Source organism: Contarinia nasturtii, unplaced genomic scaffold (genome assembly GCF_009176525.2).
Source record: "Contarinia nasturtii isolate CC-2019 unplaced genomic scaffold, AAFC_CNas_1.1 Cnas_scaffold_3175, whole genome shotgun sequence".
Taxonomy (NCBI): domain Eukaryota; kingdom Metazoa; phylum Arthropoda; class Insecta; order Diptera; family Cecidomyiidae; genus Contarinia; species Contarinia nasturtii.
In genome coordinates, this window is record NW_022200487.1 from 1185611 (window position 1) to 1208304 (window position 22694).

General features: G+C 35.5%; 4 protein-coding genes across 5 annotated transcripts; 2 read left to right on the plus strand and 2 right to left on the minus strand.

The window, feature by feature from the left end:
• Positions 1-204: 204 nt before the first annotated feature.
• Positions 205-2027, plus strand: LOC116349921 (probable histone-binding protein Caf1). Of its 2 annotated transcripts, none has more exons than XM_031781578.1 (3): positions 205-242; positions 414-551; positions 661-2027. In XM_031781578.1, exons 2-3 carry the CDS (start codon positions 530-532, stop codon positions 1920-1922), a joined length of 1284 nt encoding a protein of 427 aa, XP_031637438.1. In that variant the 5' UTR covers positions 205-242; positions 414-529; the 3' UTR covers positions 1923-2027. The 2 variants fall into 2 exon arrangements, with proteins under 2 accessions (XP_031637438.1, XP_031637439.1); XM_031781579.1 differs by having other exon boundaries at positions 237-348.
• A 46-nt stretch (positions 2028-2073) lies between these two features.
• Positions 2074-3197, minus strand: LOC116349924 (nucleolar protein 12). Its single transcript, XM_031781581.1, has 3 exons — positions 3021-3197; positions 2818-2923; positions 2074-2746 (listed from the first exon to the last, which is right to left on the minus strand). Exons 1-3 carry the CDS (start codon positions 3083-3085, stop codon positions 2126-2128), a joined length of 792 nt encoding a protein of 263 aa, XP_031637441.1. The 5' UTR covers positions 3086-3197; the 3' UTR covers positions 2074-2125.
• Positions 3198-3436: 239 nt separating this feature from the next.
• LOC116349923 (SAP domain-containing ribonucleoprotein) lies at positions 3437-5132 on the plus strand. Its single transcript, XM_031781580.1, has 4 exons — positions 3437-3654; positions 3722-3815; positions 3890-3957; positions 4027-5132. The coding sequence occupies exons 1-4, from the start codon at positions 3625-3627 to the stop codon at positions 4813-4815; spliced, it is 981 nt and encodes a 326-aa protein (XP_031637440.1). The 5' UTR covers positions 3437-3624; the 3' UTR covers positions 4816-5132.
• Positions 5133-5205: 73 nt separating this feature from the next.
• Positions 5206-22479, minus strand: LOC116349920 (histone-lysine N-methyltransferase trithorax). Its single transcript, XM_031781577.1, has 7 exons — positions 20817-22479; positions 15498-16161; positions 15184-15426; positions 8082-15089; positions 6625-8013; positions 6356-6531; positions 5206-6269 (listed from the first exon to the last, which is right to left on the minus strand). Exons 1-7 carry the CDS (start codon positions 21111-21113, stop codon positions 6096-6098), a joined length of 9951 nt encoding a protein of 3316 aa, XP_031637437.1. The 5' UTR covers positions 21114-22479; the 3' UTR covers positions 5206-6095.
• Between the last annotated feature and the right edge of the window lie 215 nt (positions 22480-22694).

Consider the following 22694-nt stretch of genomic DNA (forward strand, 5'->3'; position numbering starts at 1 on the left):
TGACAACAATTCCATAGATAATTTACAATATATATCAAACAGTCGAATCAAAATAAATTGAAAATTATCGAAATATCTTAGAATTAAAAAAATGTTCTGAATAACCTTTTTTGCGGTTAAATTCAAACAAAAAACACTCAATACCGCACATCTGACACAAATGGCGCCACTAGTATTCGCAGGCAACTTCATGCTAAAAGCGCGTTTTTATAGCATATTCAAGCTTCAAACATCAATACAACGTAAGTAAAACATTTTTCTAATTTTTTGGTGTGAAACGAACAGTAAATGTTCGTTTGAAATTGAGAAATACCACTAATTTGACTTAAAAAACCCAAAATATATCAAGTAATTGTCGTAAAATATTGAGTTCTAGTGAATAAATTTAAAGTAGTTTTCTTTCAATATTCTAGTTGTGACGATTACGCTTGACGGTAAAATACAACGCAGACGATTATTGTGTGACTATATATTGAAGTAATAACGTTCGTATTTTAATCCAAGAATTTTAATTAAAAATAACATAAAGATGACTGAACGAGCTGAAGGAGGTAATTTTTTAAAAACATATATTCAGAAAAGAAATTCTTTTGGTGTTTCTTGAAACTATAGCATTCATATTAATTTCACAATGTCTTGTGGTTTTTTATGCGAATATAGCAAATGAAGATCAACTTGAAGAACGAAACATCAATGAAGACTATAAAATATGGAAGAAAAACACTCCATTCTTGTATGATTTGGTGATGGCGCATGCACTTGAGTGGCCATCTCTCACCGCTCAGTGGTTGCCCGATATCACGAAGCCGGAAGGCAAAGATTACTCTGTTCATCGGCTCATTTTGGGTACACACACATCAGATGAACAAAATCATTTATTGATTGCCAATGTTCAGTTGCCAAACGAAGACGCTCAATTCGATGCCAGCCATTATGATAATGACAAAGGTGAATTTGGATTTTTCGGGACAGTTTCGGGAAAAATTGAAATTGACATCAAGATCAATCATGAGGGTGAAGTAAACAGAGCCAGATATATGCCGCAAAATCCATGTGTTATCGCAACTAAAACCCCATCAAGCGATGTGCTTGTTTTCGATTACACGAAACATCCCAGCAAACCAGATCCAAATGGTGAATGTCATCCGGACTTACGTTTGCGTGGTCATCAAAAAGAAGGTTATGGATTATCGTGGAATCCAAATTTGAATGGAAATTTGCTCTCAGCGAGCGATGACCATACAATTTGTTTGTGGGATATTAACGCTACACCAAAGGAAAATCGTGTTGTTGATGCAAAAAATATTTTCACCGGACACACAGCTGTCGTGGAAGATGTAGCATGGCATTTGTTACATGAATCTCTCTTCGGATCGGTTGCTGATGATCAACGTCTCATGATTTGGGACACGCGATGCAATAATACATCTAAACCGTCGCATACTGTCGATGCCCATGTAGCCGAAGTTAATTGCTTGAGTTTTAATCCGTATTCTGAGTTCATTTTGGCCACCGGTTCAGCTGACAAAACCGTAGCCCTATGGGATCTGCGTAATCTGAAATTGAAATTGCATTCATTCGAATCGCACAAAGATGAAATTTTCCAAGTTCAATGGTCACCTCATAACGAAACCATTTTGGCTTCAAGTGGAACAGATCGTCGTTTGCACGTTTGGGATTTATCGAAAATCGGTGAAGAACAATGTGCTGAAGATGCTGAAGATGGTCCACCCGAATTGTTGTTCATCCATGGCGGTCACACGGCCAAGATTTCAGATTTCTCATGGAATCCAAATGAACCATGGGTTATCTGTTCCGTTTCAGAAGACAACATAATGCAAATTTGGCAAATGGCAGAGAATATTTACAATGATGAAGAACCAGAAATTCCAGCCAACGAACTTGAACAAACAGCTGCTTAATTTCCTTTGATAATTTAACATTTTTTATCGACATCATACAATTATCTTTAACTGCGAATGTACTCCTTCAATAAATTTAATCAATAAAAATCCATTCCTTCATCATTCACCAATTGTCAGTAAAAATAAATAAAACTTCATTTTTAATTTAAAACATTTATTGAAATGTGTTTATGTAAAAAACCATAGAATCGAAATAATAGTTATTTTTTGTGGTTTCTGCCCTTTTTCTCAATTTTACTTTTCTTTTGAGGTTTGGTCGAGTTCTTTTTGTGTTTTTCTCGTTTATTTTGTAATTTGATACGTTTCTCCTTTTCGACGCGCGCCTTTTTCCTACTTTTATTGCTTTCCAATCTATTTTTCATTTGAAAAGCTTTCGAATGTTTTAATGTGTTGGTTGCACGTTTGGCGAAAAATTGACCAAGCGCCCGCTTTGATTTAATATCTTCCGGGATTTTCTTGAATTTCTTTTTGGCTTTAGTTTCGTCAACTGTTCCATTTTCATTTTCGTTGTCTTGTGATTTTTCGCTTTTGGTGGATTTCTTCGAAGGCTTTGTTGATGTGACTGTAAAACCTGGTATTTCTTCTTCTTCTTCTTCCTCATTTTCCTCATCGTCATCACTTTCTCCTTCACTGCTTGGATCACCTTCATAAACTGGCCTATTTGCTCCGATCCAATTATTTGATTTAGCTATTTCATCAGTTGATAACTCTACGATCTGTACAGTGACATTTTCTGTGTCATATTCTTCTTCTTTTAGAGCTCCTTCCAGCTCAATGGGTTCGAACGATTTTTTGAATTGTTCCTGAAATCCATCACGAATCTACATATGGATAAAAATTATTTCATTGCTTTAGAGAAAAACCAACTATAATATCTGAAAAATGATTATACCTCTTGTTTTATACGTTTTCGTTCTTCCTTCACTTGCTTCTCTAAATCTTCTCTAGCTTTTTGTCGTCGTTCCTGCTTTCGTTTTCGAAATCCGGTCAAAAACTCGCTAGAAAAATGTAAACAATATCGAATTTGGAGGTTAGTTTCATGTACCAAATCATAATTACAAGAATAACATAAATTTCGAATAATATTAATCATACCGCCGGTTCTTTGGATCAAAGACCAATTCAGTTTTCTTCTTTCTACCACCTTTTGACTTTGCCATTTCAATGGATTTATGGGAAAATCTATGTAATATTCGATATCCAACAGAAAACAACACACATTGGATTGGATTGTTTTCTTAATGCATAAACATGAGGATTTGACTGTCAGCGTGCAAGCGGTTATCTGACATCAACAACCAATAAAGTGTCTTTTATCGCATTGAAAATAAATTCAATTTTGAATTATTATTTTTTAAACAATTCTAGTCGACGAAGTTTCTCTCAATTCATTTAAATTGCTTCCAATTAAAGAATTATTTGCCAAACATTTATCATAGTAAATACATCGGACAACACTATATTCAATTTACAGCAGCAACACTACACATTTGACATTTAAGTCGTAAAAATACAGCAAGCCGGAGTTTCTTCGAGAGAATACATCGTATAAAGTGTTATTTTCGTTTTGTTTGCATGTTTTTTAAGATTTTTTTTTCTCATAAAATATATTTAACTGTGCAACAAATTGTTGAATTATTGACGATACATAGAAAAAGACGATTTTAAAGAGTAAATCAAATCAAACACCAATAAAACGATGGCCGATCAGGATGTATCAAAAATGAAGGTAAATGCAAGTTTCTAAGTCATAAACATGTTCGTCAATGCGATAATCTATTTCATATTCTGTTTAGGTGGCTGATCTTAAGAGAGAGTTAAAAGTTCGTGGTCTCAATGTTACTGGAAACAAAAACGAACTGGTTGAACGTCTTCAGTCGGCATTGATTGGTGAGTTTTGTCTTTGATTTTGTTGTATCAACACATTTTTCGATTCAAAATTCGATGTTTTTTTTTTCATTCAGAGGGTGATGTTTTCGATGATACTGCAATGTCGGAAGAACTATTGGACGACAATGATGATGTATTAAATGTAAGTTTTCGAATAAAATTGAAAAGTTTTCAAAATTATTTAAATTCAATCTTTGTGTTCAATAAAAAGGATGATGAATTGGACGAAGAGACCAAATCGTATTTAAATTCAGCATCGGTTCAAGATGAAGATGCAATTTTGTCATCACCAAAGGGAAGTACATCATCAAAATCACCAGAAAATCTACCACAAAGTAGCAGCACGGCTACAGCACAAACCAAAAAAGTGGTGCTCAAGCGAAAACTTCTGCCGTCGGTGTCGCTATCAGATAGCGAACCACCAAAAACTTGCATAGAAAGCAAACTCTTGAAAATTGGTGATGACAAGAGCGCTGATGATGTAAGTCAAACACAATCGAATAATGGTAATACCGAAAATGTTGTAAAATTGTCGCAATTGACAATGAAAGAGCGTTTGGAATTGAGAGCCAAAAAATTCGGTGCTCCAGTGGGTGCTCCAGCGGGTGCTTCAACGGGTGCATCAACTGGTGCTCAAACGGATGCAGCAAAACTTGCACGTGCCGAACGGTTTGGTATTACAACAAATTCAGGAAGTACTACTGAGAACAAAGAATCCAGCAGTCTTACAACCACAAAAAATGAAACGAGTGTTGAATTGTTGAAAAAACGAAGTGAACGTTTTGGAGGTTCAGTATCAAACATAATGGTCAAACTCGAACAAAAGGAAAAGTTATTAAAGCGACAAGAAAGATTTGGCAATGCACCAATTGCTTCGGTCACGAAAGCAACAGCAACAGCAGCATCAACAACAACAACTCCGGTTAATACACAGGCCGCCACCGATTATGCTGAAAAAGCAAAATTACGATTGGAACGCTTCAAAACTACTACAGCCTAATGACTACAAGTGCTAAAACATCCATTTATGTTTTTTTAAACCCAATTTTTCAATCCTCCAAGAAAATGGCACATCTTTAATAATGAATTAAAGGAAGTGAACCATAAAAGTTGACATTTAACGATTTACTATTTTGAAAACGAAGTAGTGACTTTCATAGGTTTTTTTTTGTATTTTCCTCATAATGTTTATAATAATCATTACATTAGATTTACTTGCCATTATGGGCATGTAAGTTATTTAGATTATAATTTGCGAATTAATACTGGAAAGTAAAATAAAAGAATATACACTTACGATTTGAAGAATATGGAAAACAATTTTGTTTTTATAAAAAAAAGGATTTTGTTACCACCATAGGAATCTGGACTTGGAAATCAAAGACCGTGATTTAATGTGTTTTGAAGAGATTGCAATAAAATTGAACTTTATTACTTTATTGGTAAGAATAATAATTTAAGTTTAGTTTTTGATCATAGATATACAAACACACAGATATTCTAAAATGTTTTCTTTAAGCAGCCAGTAATGTACTAATTCTAAAAAACTGGGCTACCTGTAATACACATTTTTTTCTTCATATAAATACATGGAACATGTGAATATTTACATTGTTATCATTGGCTACTATCCAAAAATTCTCTCTATAAACTGCATTGGAGCGATGCATTAGGCGCATTATACATATGAAATGTAATTATCAAATTTTCTTTTTGCCAATATCTTCATCAAAGCGTGACAGTACATGCAAAAAAAAAATGACTTCGAATCGATATTACTTCAATCAAAGCCAAATATGTTATTTAAAAAAAAACTTATCCAATTACAAAGAAAAATATACGTACTATAAGTAAAAAAACATAGTTTGTAAATATCTAAAATAAATTAATATTATCATGGGACAAAGATATATAATGACTTAACCTCCCATTCGGAGGCTCTACCTCAGAGAATTTCGAAAGGAAACATAACATTCTGTTTTTTTTCTTCTGATTTTTCATAAATAAATTTGATAGAAAAATATCGTTGCGAATTGTTTTCGTTAATGTCACAGGGATCTGTACAATGTCTGGTGTCATACAATTTCAAATGAAATCTTCCAGAATTTGGATTAATTTGCATTTCTTTGCAAATTTTACTTTCTACAAAATACTGATGATACTGATTTCAATTCTCTTCTTTTTGAAAGGACTGATTTTGTAAAAAAAAAAAAATGAAGAACAGAGTTTTCAGTCGAATCAAAACCTGTGGATAATTTGATGCACTTCATTGGTTTCCATTTAATTCAAATATTTGCGGCATTTTCGAGATCCACAAGAGCACGGAATTTTGGTTTCTTCAAATGGAAATTTGTAGTCATAAGTCAACTCTTCACCTTGGACAATGCGACGCAGTGCAAATATGATTATGTGCTTGTGACCAAGAATATCAACGACTTTCGAATAGCAATTTGGCTAAAAAAGATATAACATAATGAATGAATATAAGAAATTGTTGCAAATGATGAATAAATTGCACACTAAATCATTTCACAACTTACCTCGCATGAATGGTTTATGAAACGGGCTGCGTTTCCACGCATCGTTGCATCCACAACTGACTTATCGTCAATTTTAAACATGTAACAACCAATACCACGACTGTCATAATATCGTTCACGTTTATCGGTTAAAGATGAGCGTATAAGTTCACCTGCATACTCAATAACCATTTCGCCTAAAGATATATAGAAAAATCGACATATTTAAATTGCAAATCTGAATAAAACTATTTGAACGTTTGTATTTATAATTGCAACGAAAAAATTACCTGCTTCAATATCTCTATTACAAAACAGACCGCGACCATGAATTTGTGAGCGATAAACTCCAACCGAATCTTTGTACGTATCCTTGAGTGTTCGATAACGCATTGCCTTTGGTAAACTGCTACCGCTTCCACGACGAACTATGGTTTCCGTTTCCACTCCACTTTGTGGGACACAGATTTGAATTGGTTGTTTGCGATGTCGTGACGCAAGCCAACTGAACATATCGTATTCCGATCGTCCTTTATACTTTTCACAACGAGCCGTTCCACTAGCATTCTCTTTGATTTCTTCGCAATCGGACCAATATCCAGATGAAGATGTTTGCGATACAGTGCTCTCGGCCCGTTTGTGATAAATTGGTGTATATTTTGAACAACGTTCAACGCCGGGCAATTGTTCCAATAAGTATTTTAAAGCATTCGTTTTCAAACCCATCATTTGATGGCCACACATGTCAGCCAACGGACCTACTGGCAATGGTGATAGTCCATGCGCTTTACGTGCAATTTGAACGGCTTCAAATAATTTCTCCCAAATTTCAGTAATTGATGTCGATTTATAGGTGAATCCATCTTGAGATTGAATTTCGTACAACAATCGTGGACCGGTTATTTTCGAAACATTCAATTCTTTGGGAGGTTTTTGCATTTTTATTGTTGGAAAGCTTTGAGTCAATGGCATTGAAATCGGATTTACATTCTCTTTTTGATCTTGAACGATTTCATCGCAGGTTGGCATTCCCGTCTCAGTTTCATTGGTATTATCCGATACAACAGCTGTTATATCATCGCTAGGAACATCTACTTCTGCCAATGTAAATAGATCATCTTCCTCTTCAATACTGGATTTTTCATCACATTCAAACTTTTCAATGATTTTCGAAATATTTTCTTTTACCATATTTTCCGTTTGCTTTTCTTGTTCCTCTTTTTTAAGCTTATCGAATACTTCTTCGGCCGAACTACCTGTCGGGAATGAATCTTTGAATGCATCCATATCCGATGAATTGTCGCTATCGTCTTCATCCATTTTTTCAATTTTAAAATCGCTAATTTGATCTTCATCGATTTCAAGAGCTCCGGTTCCAGTTGAATCCACTTCCATATCATCGTCCATTCGAGATGAATCATCCTTAAGCTTTATTTCAGGTGTGGTGTTGCCACTTGAAGTTGGCATAAAGTCTGTATTCTTTGGTGTTTTCTTTTGCCTATCATTCGAATCGAGTTTCAATAGATTCAATTTAATATCGTTTGGTTTTGTTTCGATGCTTTCGGTTGGTGAGCATTTCGGCAAAATGGTTTGCATTGGTAAAACCCGATTCGTGGGACGAGTATTTGTATGGGTGTATTGTTGGATTGGATTAACTACGTTAACGTTCGTTGGAATGCCTGAAAATTATTTGGGAAATTTTATTTTTACGACAAACATATAAAAATTTAATTTAAAAAGAACTTACCGTTTGCATATGGAGCTGTCGGCAATTGAATGCAATGTGACAATGGTAAAGTGATGTGGGTTTGATTGCTTGAGTTTGAAGTGAATTGGGCTGCAGTTAGTTTTGGTGCATCATTGGTTGGCGACAAAGTCGAACTCAATTGTGACGATTGTAAATTGTTCGGTGATTGTTCACCAAATTGATTTCCAGTACTTGATATTGTTGGACTCTGTTGCATTGGTGATGCAATCGAAGTATTAATCTTAGGAATGGTATTTGTGATGCTCATTTTTCCATCGATAATCATGTTGTTTTCATTTGACAATGGTTCATTGCTCAAAATGGGCAATGGAGATTTTGGAATAACGATTGGTTTCAGCTGAAGATCTAGTTCGGTATTAATATTTTGCAGTGTAGGCTTTGCCGTAGTTATTGTAAATGTCTGTAGTGGTAATGTTGTTGTTGATAATGGTGCATTGGATGTTGACACACTTATCAATGGTTTCTGAATATTTTGTGCATTCGATTGTTTTAATGTTTTTCCGACAATTTTTGGTTTTACTGTTGCCGCTGAAACCTTAACCCCACTGGCAATTGACTTGGTAGTGTTTAATTTGCGCTGTGTTACTATTGGCGGAACAACCTTTGACGACATTTTCACATCATTTCCAGACGATGTGGTGATCATAGGAGTTTTCGGACTACCAATTTCGATCTTCGTTTCAATTGGCTTTGAATTTATATTGATAACTGGTTTAACATCATTTTGTGACATTGTCTGAATTTCATTTACAATAATTGGTGATGATTTTAATGTTGGTTTGTTCATTGTTTTTGCGCTGTATGTTTGTTTTGGTTGACGTTGTTTGGTCACTTGTTTTTGGGGCTGAACCTTTTGTAATTGAACTACTGGCTGTGGTGTGACTGTTGAAACCTGCTGCTGCTGTTGTTGTTGTTGTTGTTGTTGTGGTTGTTGTTGTGCCGTCATAGGATGTTGAATATTAACCGTTGTTGTGGTGTTTGTTTGCAATGGTTGTACGTTTGCTTGTGATTGCGGCTGCAAAATTGTGGCATTCTGATTCGTCGAGAATACTGTTGCCTTATCGTTTGCGTCAATAATTCGCCATCCGCCCGTATTGGCAGCCGGTTGAATTTGTGACGTTTGATTTGACATTTGTGGAATAGCTTGTTGCAATAAATTGGCCGTTGTTAAAATCGGTTGCTGTGATTGAGGTGTCATTATTGTGCCATCGTTATTCAGTACAACATAACTTTGCTGCATATCCATAATGGGTTCGATTTTACTAGCCTGAAATACTTGCGTGGTTGTGGCCGAGAAGCTGGAATTTTGACTGAGTACACCTTGCATTGCAGTCGAAACAAATTGTTGCGATTGCATAACTGTATTTTGTACAATAGTTTCCAATCCATAATAAACTGGTTGACTATTTAGTAGCATGCAACCTGCTTGTAATGGATTTGTGACCATTTCAAATGATGGTGTTGCACCCAAAACCATTTGCTCACTTGACATCATTCCACATTGAATTGTGGTTGCTTGTGGTTGAATTAACGTGCCAATGACCTGCGGTTGCTGGGATTGCGCCAATTGTAATGTTCCATTTGGTAGAACTTGCAATCCAGATGCTGTATTAGCCAGAAGTAAATTGCTATTGTCACTTTGCAGTTGAAATGTTCCGGGAATCAATGGATTCGGTGTCAAGTATTGGGTGGTTTGCATTGGTTTAACATCATTTGTGGGCATCGTGAAATATTGTAGGCCGTTATTAGAATCAGATGTGGCTACATATTGAAGTAGATTTCCTTGATTTGCTTGTGCCACTTGTTGCATGATAATCGGTTGCGATTGCGTTGGATTTGTTGACTGAATCATAATATTATTGTTATCCATTTGTGTCGTGCTCGTTGGTCGAATATTTGTCACACTTGTGTTGGTAATTTGTGCTACGGTTTTGTTATTTTCAGTTTTAATCATATTTGATTTCTTGATTTGAATTGTTTTTTGTGCAGCAGTTGTAGCAATTCGTCCCTTTGCTCGTGTTGGTGACATTTGAAGTTTGGCAATTGCTTGCTTTTTGGTAGGTGAATTTTTATCGGCCTGTGGCAAGATGATAGCATTTCTATTAACTTGAGGTTGAGTTTGTATAGTTTTTATCGAAGCATAATTTGAGGTTGTAATATTTTGTTGTTGCGATGGTGTCACCGTTAGCACTTGTGATGTATTTGCCGCTGAACATGTAATAATATGTGGTTGATACTGAATATTTTGTGATGTGACGTTTTGTGCAATATTTTGAATCGGACTGAATACGGGCTGTTGAAGGGCACCGAGTGTAAGTTGTTGGCCAAAGATTTGCGATTGCTGTGGCTGAATGGTAGTCGTGTTTGGATTGATGAACATTCCTTGCATTTGGACCGGCAATGATCCATTTTGAATTGAAGCGATTGGTAGGGATTGACCGTTGTGAATTTGTACGGAATTTTGCATGGCAAGCTGATTAATGTTAGCACCGCTTATTCCGAAAATTTGTTGGCTTTGATTATTCTGTTGTAAAATCGGTATGTTACAGTAATCTTGTCCATTCATTGAAGTCAAAATCATATTTGATTGAATGGCTTGCTGAATTTCGGGCGATTTTGACGTGGCATCCGAATCACTTTCATTCGTTGATAAAAATGTCTCACATGTTGGTAAATGTCGTTGATACGCGTCTCGTGAACGATATGTGCAATGACAACGATCGCATACCTCATCATCCATACCATCCGATTGTGGAATTTTAAAGCTATTCTTCAAAGCAGTATTATTCTTTTGGTGTTGTTGTTGTTGCTGCTGCTGCTGTTGTGTGTCATTATTTAGCTGGCAAATTTTTTTCGCTGCCTCCCATGTGAATTTGTTCTTTATTTCTTCAGACTGTAATCTCTTGATTTCATTGTAATTGTTGGAGATTTCCTCTTTTCGTCTACCGAGTGTAAGGAAAATCTTTCGACGTTTCGCACAAATTGTTGAATCCAATGCATTTTCCCAAGTGCGTTGCCCACGATTCCCAAGAGCATTTTGTGTAAATAGATCAGATTTGTTGCGTTTCAGATGAACTTGACCGGCCGCTGAACGTGCCGATAACATTGCATCTTCTGCATGCAGATTTACACTGGTCCAGCTATCAATGTCGAAACCTTTTTGACTGCCTTGACTAAAATCGTCGTCTGTTGTATTGTCGCGTAATAGATCGGAATTAATTATTGCTTCATTTTTGGTGTCAGCTGTAGCCGCCATATCCTCTGGGAATATATCAAGCATTGAAAATACATTGAGTATATCAAGTGGTATGTCTTCCAATATAGCATCTTGGATTTCAGGTGGCAAAACATTAGTTTGTGGTTCATCCTCATTTGTTTCCTCGCTGTGACCATTAACTAGTTTTAGAGATCTTTCTGGCCGTTGACAGCCATCATTTTCATCGCCATTCAATAAACTCGAATGCCATTTTGCTATTTTAGCCAAACCAATTTGAACTTTGCTCAAACTGTTCGAATGATCAACAGTAAAATTGCGTCCTGCATCCGTTGCAATATTTAAATTACTTTGAACCGATGTACGAATCGTGTATTCAACAATTTTCCAAGGTTCTTTTGTTGACCAATACCAACGTGAGCATAGAAAATCGGCTGGCACGATGAAGTCATCAAAATCGGAAAGTACATTCACAAATCTTCCGAGTTGTTTAACATGCAACGAACCAATCAAAAACTGTACTTTCTTTGGACATACCGGTCGCCGTCGCTTTCGATCCAATTCCACATAAACTGGACGTGATACTTCGAAATTTGTTTCAATTGACACTTTACCATCAGTTGTAACATTTTTTGAGTGTTGTGGACAAAATACAGTTTTATCTGTCATGAATGCACAATCAGCTTTTCGTGCACATGGAAAATGATAATGTTCACCACAATTTCGTACATTGCAACCAACAGTTGCACCTTTATTTCCACATTCACTGCACTTAATCATTCGTCCACGTGAAATGGCGCCGTGAACATTTTGTAGCGATCCATCAATTTCTTCAAAGACTTCTGCCGACCACATGGCACAATTAGCATGCACCCAAGTATTTTGGCCACAATATAATAAACGAGATTCATTTATTGAAGCACCGTCTCCGCATCCCTTACAAAACATACACGATCTTGTATCGTTGGATGGCACAGGCTGATAGAAATACTCATCGATGTCACCGGGAACATCGATCATAGGAACTTGTTGATCAATTTCATCATTTTCTATCGTTGAATGATCAAAATTACACGAGTCATACATATCTTCGACCAATGCATCGGTGCAGGCTTTCGTTTCATTTTGAAACCATGGAAATGCTTCGCTTAGGATTTCTTTGTAGGCTGTCATCAAATCGTCACATGCAGCTGCATTTATTACCACATTCATATCATAATTGAAATCAGCCAGCGAATAGTATTTTTTCGTAAGAATTTTTTGTTTAATGTCAATCAAACTTTGTGATGTATTTGGCTTTTGTGTGAGAGATGTGCTGCAATAACATTTTGCTGCGGGCAAGCAATTCATTTCGTCTCGTATTTGTGATGCTGCAAAATCAAATGGATCGTCAAGTTTGTCGTCCAATTCGTATTCATGATTTTCACTTTGTTGTGCTTTCTGTACGCAGAAGCGACACATTGATGGTTTTTTGCGTGGACTCAATTTTAACAAAGCACATGCTTGTCGACTCTTGCTCAACTGTTTGACAACACTTAACAGGCCCGTTTTAAGTTCGGCCAGTACAGCATCTCGCCATGTTGATGCTGTTGGATTGGTTTTTGCACACTTTCGGCAAATAAATTCGATATTTTCTGGCAAAACACTCAGTAAATTGTATTGTTCGTCGGTTAAACCCTCACATTTTGAATGCACCCACCGATGACAATCGCCGCACTCCATCATTTTAATGTTAAAGTCATTGTCTTCGTAACATCTTTGACACAACGGACAAAAACTTCCTTTTTGCCTAAGCTTAAAACATTGCGAGCACATTGGCAAATTTCCAACAAATTTTGAAACGGTTGTTGTACCGCAACTCTTGCATTTCAAACAGCTAGCACAAATTAGCGGTCGATCTGCTCCCAATAGACGTTTGCTTGTGCCCAGACACGTTGAGTGATAGTTTTTATGACATTTTTGACACTTAACCTTTGATCCGTATTGCACACGACACGAATGACATATTGTGCAACGGGGACACGACCAATTCAATCGACTTGCCGGTGAGTTTAGGGCATCTGAACCAATGCCACTTATCATACTGGCATCCAATAAACTGACATTTGTATCATCGAGCGATACGTGCTGCTTTAAATTGTATTCATCTTCAACACAATACAAATGATATGGTTCACAACAGCTAGAGCAAAATATCAATGGTTCTTGGCCTTGGCTACCGCACAAGAAACAAGCTGCGCTAATCTGAATGTCTTCGGAAAAAATCAAACCGAATCCATTCTGGCTCACTTCAGCTGGATCGTAATTTTCCCAAAAATCAATCGATATCATTGGCGGTGAATTCTTTGGAGCCGGTTTTTGAATTGGTTTGCGTATGAATGAATTTAATTTTTTGCTGTTTACCGCAGTAATACTGTTCGATGCCAAATTGTTCGGTCGCGATAATTTCCGTGTCACTACTGGTTTGCTCTCTTCATTTCGTTTCAAACTTTCAACAGATGTCACACTTACATCATCCGATTTACTATTTTCACCTGGTGATTTTTCACCTAACTGCTCTTTCGTTGATGTCGACTCACTGTCATAATCATTAATGATTGGCGTTGCTGGTGGACTCAGACGTGTGCTATCGGCACATTCATTTTGATCATTGTGTTTGTCAGTTTGAGTGCCACATATTGATGTTGCCGGATCATGGAAATCAACAATACCGTTTGGTGATTCGGGTCGGGGTGGTGTGTCCAATGTATCGAGGATTTGATTTTCATCGCCAAACGTTGCAATTGGTTGCCCAAGAACAATTGATGCACTTCGACATACACGTTTAACTCGCGGTCCTTTCAAATCGATTCGTTGTCGAGTTGCAAGCTCACTACCTGCCGTTGTAACGGTAACGGCTTGTGCCAGAGTCGATGTTATTGTTGATGTTGATGTTGTTGTTATTGTTAGTGTTGTTGTCGATGGTTCAACACGATCTTTCTTTCTCAAGCGTAATCGAGATGTTTCTTCTTGTTCTGTAGTTGTTCCGTTGGAAATTGGTGTACTTTTGCTCTTTGACGTACTTATTGGTTCGGCTTGAGTTGATGGTGGTGACTTTGATGATTCCTTGAGCTCAGGTGTCTTTTTATTGAGCGCACCATTTGGAGAGATGGCTGAATTTAGACTTCCCGCCATAATTGTTGGTTTCTCCAAAATATTTGGAACAATTTGCGGTGAACTGCCAAACTTGGAGTTGTTTTCAGCGAGCGGATTACTCAGCGAATTAAACGAACGGAACTCTGTGTTTTCGGTGCTATCCTTCATTGATGGCCAAGTTGGTACTAATCGTCGACACGAAGACAGTGAACTACCAAACAAGTTATTAAGCCCACTTGATTTCGGTGATAATGGATCTGTATTGTTGCTCTCGGTTTTCAGCTGGAAAGTTGTTGAAAATGATTTAATTTCACCATTTCTCATGCTGGGAGGCAATAATCCTTGAATTCGTGATCGAATTTCCGATGGCAACTTGTAAGTTTGAAGACATTTTTTTAGTAAACATGCTTGACATCTCTTTTTTGATGCTTTAAAACTTCGTACACTGATTACACAGTTGCCATCTCCTTTTTTACATTGAAACACTTCTGCCGGTGATTTTTCATCCGATGGTGTTAGTCGTTTTACTGTTTTCGATATAAATTTTCTGCATGATTCGCAGGAGCTGATTCCATATTTGCGCGTCTGATGTGTAATTGCTGCTGGCGTCGCACAAACCCCACATACTGCATTTGATACTAATGGGAAAATAAATGAAAAACAAACAATGATAAACACTCAAGAATAAGAAAATTGCGAAGAATTAAAGGTATTAAAATTATGACTACTTACGTGGGATGGAATTACAATTTAAGCTATTGCCCGACAAACTCGATGAAAATAGACTTTCCTTGTTGGTTGCCGACACAATCGATGTATTTGTTATTGTTGAAGTTGGTTTTAAGACTGATGCAAATTGTAAGCGAGACTGTCTTAGTATCGACATTGACGAACAACCAAATGGTGAATCATCGTTGATTTTGGCAAAGGGATTATTTTTTATGTGATCAGAAATTTTCAGTACATTGTCATCATCTGCATAAAAAAATATCGATTTATGTTTTAAATTATACATTCATTGCAAAATTGAAACATTAAATGCTTACCTTCTTTTTTGTTTGCTTCAACTGTATCCGTTTCAGTTTCAAAATTAGAACCTTTCTTTTTACCAAAACCATTCTTATTGTTGGTCGTTTTTGAATCATCGGTAAATCGTTTGTTTGGTTTTATGACACGACTTGAATGCGCACTGCGCTTCGGTAATTGAAATGCAACTGCCTTTGATTTCTCCTCATTATGTGTGATGGCTTCTTCTTTTTTACTGTGGCTAGTCTCTTCATCGCTGTTTTCAGAATGGCTACTCTCACTGCTTTTACTCCCAACATCAATTTGATCCTCATCGTTACTTGTCACATTTTCGTCTCTAGTCTGTTTACATTTAGCGAAATGTGATTTGAATGTTAACGAATTAACATTATCAAGTTTGTTTAGGTCTTGATTTTTCGTCAATCCTGTTAATCGCGATGGCATAAGAAACGGCTCTCCGCGTGCAATTCGAATGGCTGGTGGTAAGCATTCTTTTTTAATTATTGATACAGGCGGATCGAACGTTCTGGTCGGTTCCTTTTTAACAATGTGCGCATCATCACCTGTCTCAAAGCCGAATTTAAAAGATACTTTCTTCTTTTTTGTCGGCTTTTTACTTGACCCATCTTCTGATACCCCATTCTCATTCGCATTATTTAACTGAGATTCTTTCGACTTATTCGCCTGAAAATACAAGTTTAGAAAACAAAAATTGTTTCATTATTTTCTTTGTCAATATATATCTAGATTCTAAAACATTCTTGTATTATTTACTCATGTTTTGAACCATATCTAACCCTCTTCAATTTTACAATTCAGAAGAGAAAAAAATACGAATTCAATGCATGACAAAATGATACCAAATATTCTATTTATGCAGTTTGTTGAATTGCGAACGTAGGCCATTTGACGGAAGGATTATTGAAATTTGTTTCTATTTCATTTCATGTCAACAAAAAGAAAATACAACTTGAAAATTCAATTCACAGACGAAAATTCTTTCAACCATAAAAACGACAAATAACAAAAAGTGTGAAGAATACTTGAATGTGCAGATAAGTGCTGTGTATAAAATAGGCGATAGTCATATAAAAAAGGGAACAAATCGATGTAGTGTACACATACTTTCGAGCATATTATACTATGTTACAATGGTTATGTGCATTCTTTACAATTGAGTATGTCCTGTGTCCATCTCCATTTGCCACAGACACATGGGCAAATCAATATTTGCAAAACCGTAAATGAATTAAAGCGCATAATGACAGACTTTTGATTCAACACCCATTCAGTTCTCCATGTTTGGTTTTATTGCATACTCAATGCACAAGGATCAAGCATAAAATGTGCACTGTAAAACCATAAACATAAATTGCGACCAACTTTTCATGGAAAATGCTACAGAAACTATATAAATGAAACGAAAAAAAAAACACGAAGAGCACCCAAGTTGAAAGTGTGTATGTGTGTGTGCGTGTGAAGTTGTACTGTACACACTCAAAATTCAGTAGATGGTTTAAATAGTTGATAAGTATACCCTTGGATTTTTGAATATGCATTTTAATGAAATGCTCTGAACACGGTTTGGTTCATGTTCGTTGCATAAAATGTTCCTGTGACCATCAAGAGTTTTTATTTACACTCGCAAACTGACATACACATAAGTGGCAAGTAAAATCGAGGAAATGAATTTTAGTCGATAGGCAAACGCAATGGCACAAGAGATGAAACGAACGAATGAACGAAGAGAACCAAGAAGAAAAAAATGTGTGTATTTAAAAACGAAAAAGCGAGAATGACAGACATGACAAAAGAAACACAACGAAAGGGAAAAAAATAGCTTGGAAGTTACACAATACAATGTGCAATGCGATCCAATGTGCAATGCACACAATATATGCACCAAGTATGCAGAAACATAATGGAAGAGAGAAGGAGAGCCTGTCCAAGACGCAATAATTCAAAAGGTTCGTAAACACATTGAAAAAAAAAAAAATAGCGACCGCTCACAAGCGTGATGCATACCACGATCAAAAAATGAGAAACTAAGCGGAAACTTTTTCGATGATTTTGTCCAACATGTTTTCATTGCAACGAGCACCAAGTACAGCAACTGCAATAACAGCAGCAGTCATTCTCTACTGGCAGCACAGCGCGAACAACAAATACCACGAAAGAAAGAAAAAAAGACGACAGACTGCATGTATATTGTCTGTGTGTGGAACAAATCGTAAAAGAAGAAGAAGAAGAAGAACATACAAATAAAAAGAAAAAGAAAATCATACAGAGACGAAGAAGGAGGAAAAAATGCATGTACAAAGGACATACATACATAATTGGCATATGTGCGGTACACAATGTGAACGTTCTCCGTTCGTGTACGGTATGTGCTTGTACAATGAACATTGTATGTTCAATGCAGTAGAATCGGCATTCGGAGCTCTTTAAAAGCATTTAAGAGAGGTAAGCATCGTTTGTTATTCATGTTGTTGTTGTTGTTGTGGATATTGTCGTCGTTGTCGTTGCATATGAAATCGAATTGAAAATGCAATTTTAACGCGCCAAATGTACACCGTATGTATGATATAGAAGTATAAGAACCAAGTATCGAGAGTGGTATGTTGATGTTGATGGCAAGCAAAAAAAAACAAGTATTTAAAAGAGAGGCACACAAGGAATAAAAAACCACTCTTGACAGCGAGTAATGCATGCGTTAAACTAGCGACCAGGAAAAATGTACGTACATGAACACGAATAATATATATATGACTAGTAAAAAGAATATATATATGCAACAGCAGCTATAACAACAAAAACGATCAAAAACCGGCAATATTCAAACAATATACCAGAGGTAATACAACCGCTGCGTGCAATCGCTACGGACATACACCTCTGAAGCGAGAAACGAAGGGAATGAAATTATAACAACAACAACCACCACAACAATAAATTGTAACGACAGCACCTAGAAGCGAGAGACAGGAGCCATCACGCAAAAAGCGTATATTTATCGAGGGAAATAAAAGTGTTTAATTCGTATTTAATACATTAATTTAGCATAGTTTATATTTCGTTTGTATAGTGTGTTTTTTTTTCTGTTAAAAGTTATGAGTGTTCTTTTTCCTTTGTTATTGGTTTCGTTCACTTTTGTTTTTTCTTATTTTCGTTCGTTTTATATATTCTTTTGGATGTTGTATCGTCAATGACTTCACGCAACAATTATTCAATCTGTAAAATGCGCGCACAAACAAAGCACGTTGAAAGAACAAACCAGTAGAAAATCAAGAGGATAAGATGAAAAAAAAGACGAGAAAAAATCAGAATAAAAAAAATGAGAACTCGTTTTTTCTCTCTCAGCAATTGAGCTCTTGAACAATAGCCGTAACATGTAAAGGATTCACTCATAACTTTGTTTTTGTTCATATTCAAATGGAATTTGTTCGCCTGTAATTCAATCCATGAAAACAGTTGATAATTAGCAGAGACTACGACAAATTAATTTCTGAATATACATACATTTAAAGACACAGACAATACAATATCAGAAGAAAAAAAACTATGCGAACGTGTTTAGCTTTTATTATGTACATTTAATATATGGATGCCGGCCGTATTTCGCTTAATGTGTGAAATGTATATATAGGTAATTAAAAGTATTTCGCGTGAGTTTTTTTTATCGCTTTGCTGTCGTAGTTGTTGGTGTTGTAGCCACCTTGGTTGTCGTTTTATGCTCATTCTTGTTGAGTCGATGTTATTTAAAAAAAAAAATGAATAATTTATAATGCGTATGATTTTATGTTATCGACTAGGTAAAAGCCAAGAACCCATTGACAAGTTGTTCAAGACATTTGAAAAGCGAATAAACCCCCCACTGAAGAATGGCAGCCAAGTAATTTCGTGACGTCATTTCGTTCTATTATCATATTCATTAAAAGTATATTTTATTTTTTTATCGTTGTTGAAGCGTTCAAATTATTCTTTAACTCGTAGGGTATATTCTCGAAAAAGCAGATTGAGAACGAAAAAATTGTGTTGTTATTGGAAAGAGAAGATTATCTTATTAAACAAAAAAAAACAGCGAGGGAGTAATTTCATTGGCATAAGTGTTATTAGAGAGCTATAGATATTCTTTTTTTAAGGTAGGCATTGAGCCGTTTCATATATATATCATGCACAAGTACACGAATATTACTCGAGACATGAATGTAGATCTAATTGAGATTTGGATTTGTTGAACTCAAAATGATATAATATAATATAAAAATCTATACACGAGCGCGAGAATATTTACGTTCAATTTCGTATCGAATACAAAACGACGTGCGCGAACGATGGTCATACAAACACATAATCGAGCACAAAATCATGGCAGTTTATACAAAATTGAAAATGAAAAAAGAGGAGAAAAAAAAACATTTCAACGAATTGAAACGAACGAATAAGAATCAACAACAACAAAAGATCAGCGCAATGGGAGCGAGTGAGATATAATAGCGAATTATGATTTATTCGTTGTCGATGGTGATGCTGATGTTTTATAGTTAAAGTACGTCGGGGCTGCTGAGCTGATTTGCTATTGATTCGGTCGTTGTTAGCATTGTTGCTTTATTTATTTTTATTCTGTCTTTGCTTTAGCGGTACGTTCGCATTTTATAATTAAGTTAAATAAAAATAAAAAAAAGCGACTACGGCCACGACGAGAAATATATATCTGTAAGAGATTCCAAGCAGCAACTATGCGACCAATGATCAAGCAAATAAATATAAAATGCCATATTGTGTACACCGAAGTAGAAAGAGAAACGAGGAAAACAAAAAGAGAATTAAAAAGACACAAACACACAACACCTAAAAAAACCAAGTGAATGATTGAACACATCAGATAAATGTTATATATTGATATTGATAATATGTATATATTTGCGCGCTATGTGTACATACACGGCTGATTATCGTCGTACACGAGCTGAAATAGTTAGTAAAGCAAACGATAATACTTTCAGGCATTTTGGCGTTGATGAGTAACATGAATGCGCGCGCGCTCATTCCTTCGCATGTGTAATCAATGCTATGTACCGCATCACTACAGAGATTTTTTTTATTGACTCGCTTAGGTCTTTCTCGAAAAATATTTATTTTCCATTGATTTCTAATGAATAAAAAAATTTGGTCCATGTGGCAACTTCATCTTGCGTAAGCATTCATTTTTTTCAATTTCTCATATATTTATCGAAAATATGATAAAAATTATTTAATTGGCCATTTGAATACACCAGTATTCATTCACATTCACATACGCACAATGATTGAAGGTAAATGATATTAAATTAATTTACCTGAACAACATCACATTTAGCGGCTGTTGATCTTAAAGCTATATCACTATCCGGTTCAATATTATTGTTCGATTGTTGTTCGACGGCAATATTCTGTGTTTCAGCATCGGCGTCGATATCATTGCTTGCATCGTTAATGGCACAGCTCACTGCACCAAATGATACTATGGCTACATTTTGACTACTACCACTGCTAATGCTATTATTACTACCATTGATGTTATTTCCATTCAAAACACTGACACGCTTTTTAGTCACTAATTTTGACGGTTTGCCTGGGAATTTTGAACGTCCCATTTTATTTTTCTCTTGTTTGATAATTTCAATTCAATCATTTAGTTGGCTTGCAAGAAAATTTCTCGATTATTCCAATAATCAGCGTCGCGCGACACATAATTGCATAAGTGGCGATGAATAATTTTTTTTTTGTCACGGCTGTTTAAAACATCAAACCGAATCAAACTGAATATGCACAGAACGATATTTTATAGATGGAAACACACGAGCGCATATTCATGAACATTGAATGATTATATGTATATACGCAGAATTTTTTTCTTTTTTGAATCGGCTCTCTCGTTAAATTCTTGCCTTTTTTCCCACAAATATTTACATCCACTCGCACACGGTATATGCGCATTTAATCGTTCAAGAACAAAATATATACACAAAGGGCAAACAATGGAACTGAATGCGAAAATAAAGCAAACAAATGATTTATTCTTTCGTTGAGATTTTTATGACTTTATTTTAAGCCCGGTAATTTTTGACGGTATAATTTTTTTTTTATTTTCGTCACTTAATTGCAATTTTTGTGGCACCTTTTATTTCACAAAATTTCGTCGGATTGATTTTGATGGTGATGTTGTTGTTGTTATTGTTGTTGTGCTGCTACTTTTGCTATTGTGCAAATTGATTCTTTCATTTTGTTCACTTTTTGATTAAAATAGTTGATCAATTTCCTTTTTTTGCTTGATATGATTGCGATTCAAGCTTAGCAAACACAGATATGCTGATTTTTAAAATACACAGAAAAAATTGAGATGCTTCATTGACATCATATTAGCGGACAGCAAAAAATAGACACAAAACTTGATTGATTCACATTCATTTAATTTTGTATGTATACACAAACGAACGAATGAATTAAAAAAAAAGTCAACAATTTTTCATCTCTCTCACATTTTCGAAGTGGCGTTTACACCAATGATTTATAATAAATAAATATTTTATCTATGGCATTTGCTTCAATTTCATTCACTTAAATGTTTAACCTTATTTTTTATTACAATACTACTGTTTCGCTTTTGTTTAGTTTATGCGTTCTCTTTTTTATTGTTGTTTGGTTTACAGAACTCATATAATAATAAATAGTAATAATCAATGTTTGCGTTTCGTTTAGTTATTCGGCCATTTTGAATTAAGAAAAATGGTGGTCAGGTTTTGTACTATATTGTGCTGGATTGAATTTTTCCAATTTGTCTCTGGTGCTGCTCTGCTGCTGTTGTTGCTTGTTTTTCAGAGTGTTTTTCTCTTCACTCTTCACTCTTCAATGTTATCTAGCGCTCGCATGTGATACATGCATATGTGCCTGTTTTGCACACACATATAAATGACAGAAAACAACTTCTGTTGGCAACAATGACGCGGTATTTTATTCAAATTTTTTTATCGGCATTGACTTTGCGTGGGAAACTATTTTATCACAGAAACAATGTAATTTTCATGGTATAGTTTGATAATGTTCAAAATGAATTATTTCAAATTATTTATGGAAATAAATAAAAATGTTGAATAAAATGATAATAAACACAAAAACAAGAAAGTTTTTTTTTGAAGGTTAAAGGTCAAATGCTGAATGAGCTCAAATGAAATGAC

Bases quoted from the DNA above. Each gene is read 5' to 3' on its own strand.
- LOC116349921 (XM_031781578.1), top strand. From the start codon at position 530: ATGACTGAACGAGCTGAAGGAG. The intron at 552-660 runs GTAATTTTTTAA...ATGCGAATATAG, and splicing joins GACTGAACGAGCTGAAGGAG to CAAATGAAGATCAACTTGAA.
- LOC116349924 (XM_031781581.1), bottom strand. From the start codon at position 3,085: ATGGCAAAGTCAAAAGGTGGTAGAAAGAAGAAAACTGAATTGGTCTTT. The intron at 2,924-3,020 runs GTATGATTAATA...ACATTTTTCTAG, and splicing joins TTTGATCCAAAGAACCGGCG to CGAGTTTTTGACCGGATTTC. The intron at 2,747-2,817 runs GTATAATCATTT...ATCCATATGTAG, and splicing joins GAAAACGTATAAAACAAGAG to ATTCGTGATGGATTTCAGGA.
- LOC116349923 (XM_031781580.1), top strand. From the start codon at position 3,625: ATGGCCGATCAGGATGTATCAAAAATGAAG. The intron at 3,816-3,889 runs GTGAGTTTTGTC...TTTTTCATTCAG, and splicing joins TCTTCAGTCGGCATTGATTG to AGGGTGATGTTTTCGATGAT. The intron at 3,958-4,026 runs GTAAGTTTTCGA...TTCAATAAAAAG, and splicing joins ACAATGATGATGTATTAAAT to GATGATGAATTGGACGAAGA.
- LOC116349920 (XM_031781577.1), bottom strand. From the start codon at position 21,113: ATGGGACGTTCAAAATTCCCAGGCAAACCGTCAAAATTAGTGACTAAA. The intron at 16,162-20,816 runs GTAAATTAATTT...TTGTATTTTCAG, and splicing joins CTAAATGTGATGTTGTTCAG to GCGAATAAGTCGAAAGAATC. The intron at 6,270-6,355 runs GTAAGTTGTGAA...TATCTTTTTTAG, and splicing joins TCATAAACCATTCATGCGAG to CCAAATTGCTATTCGAAAGT.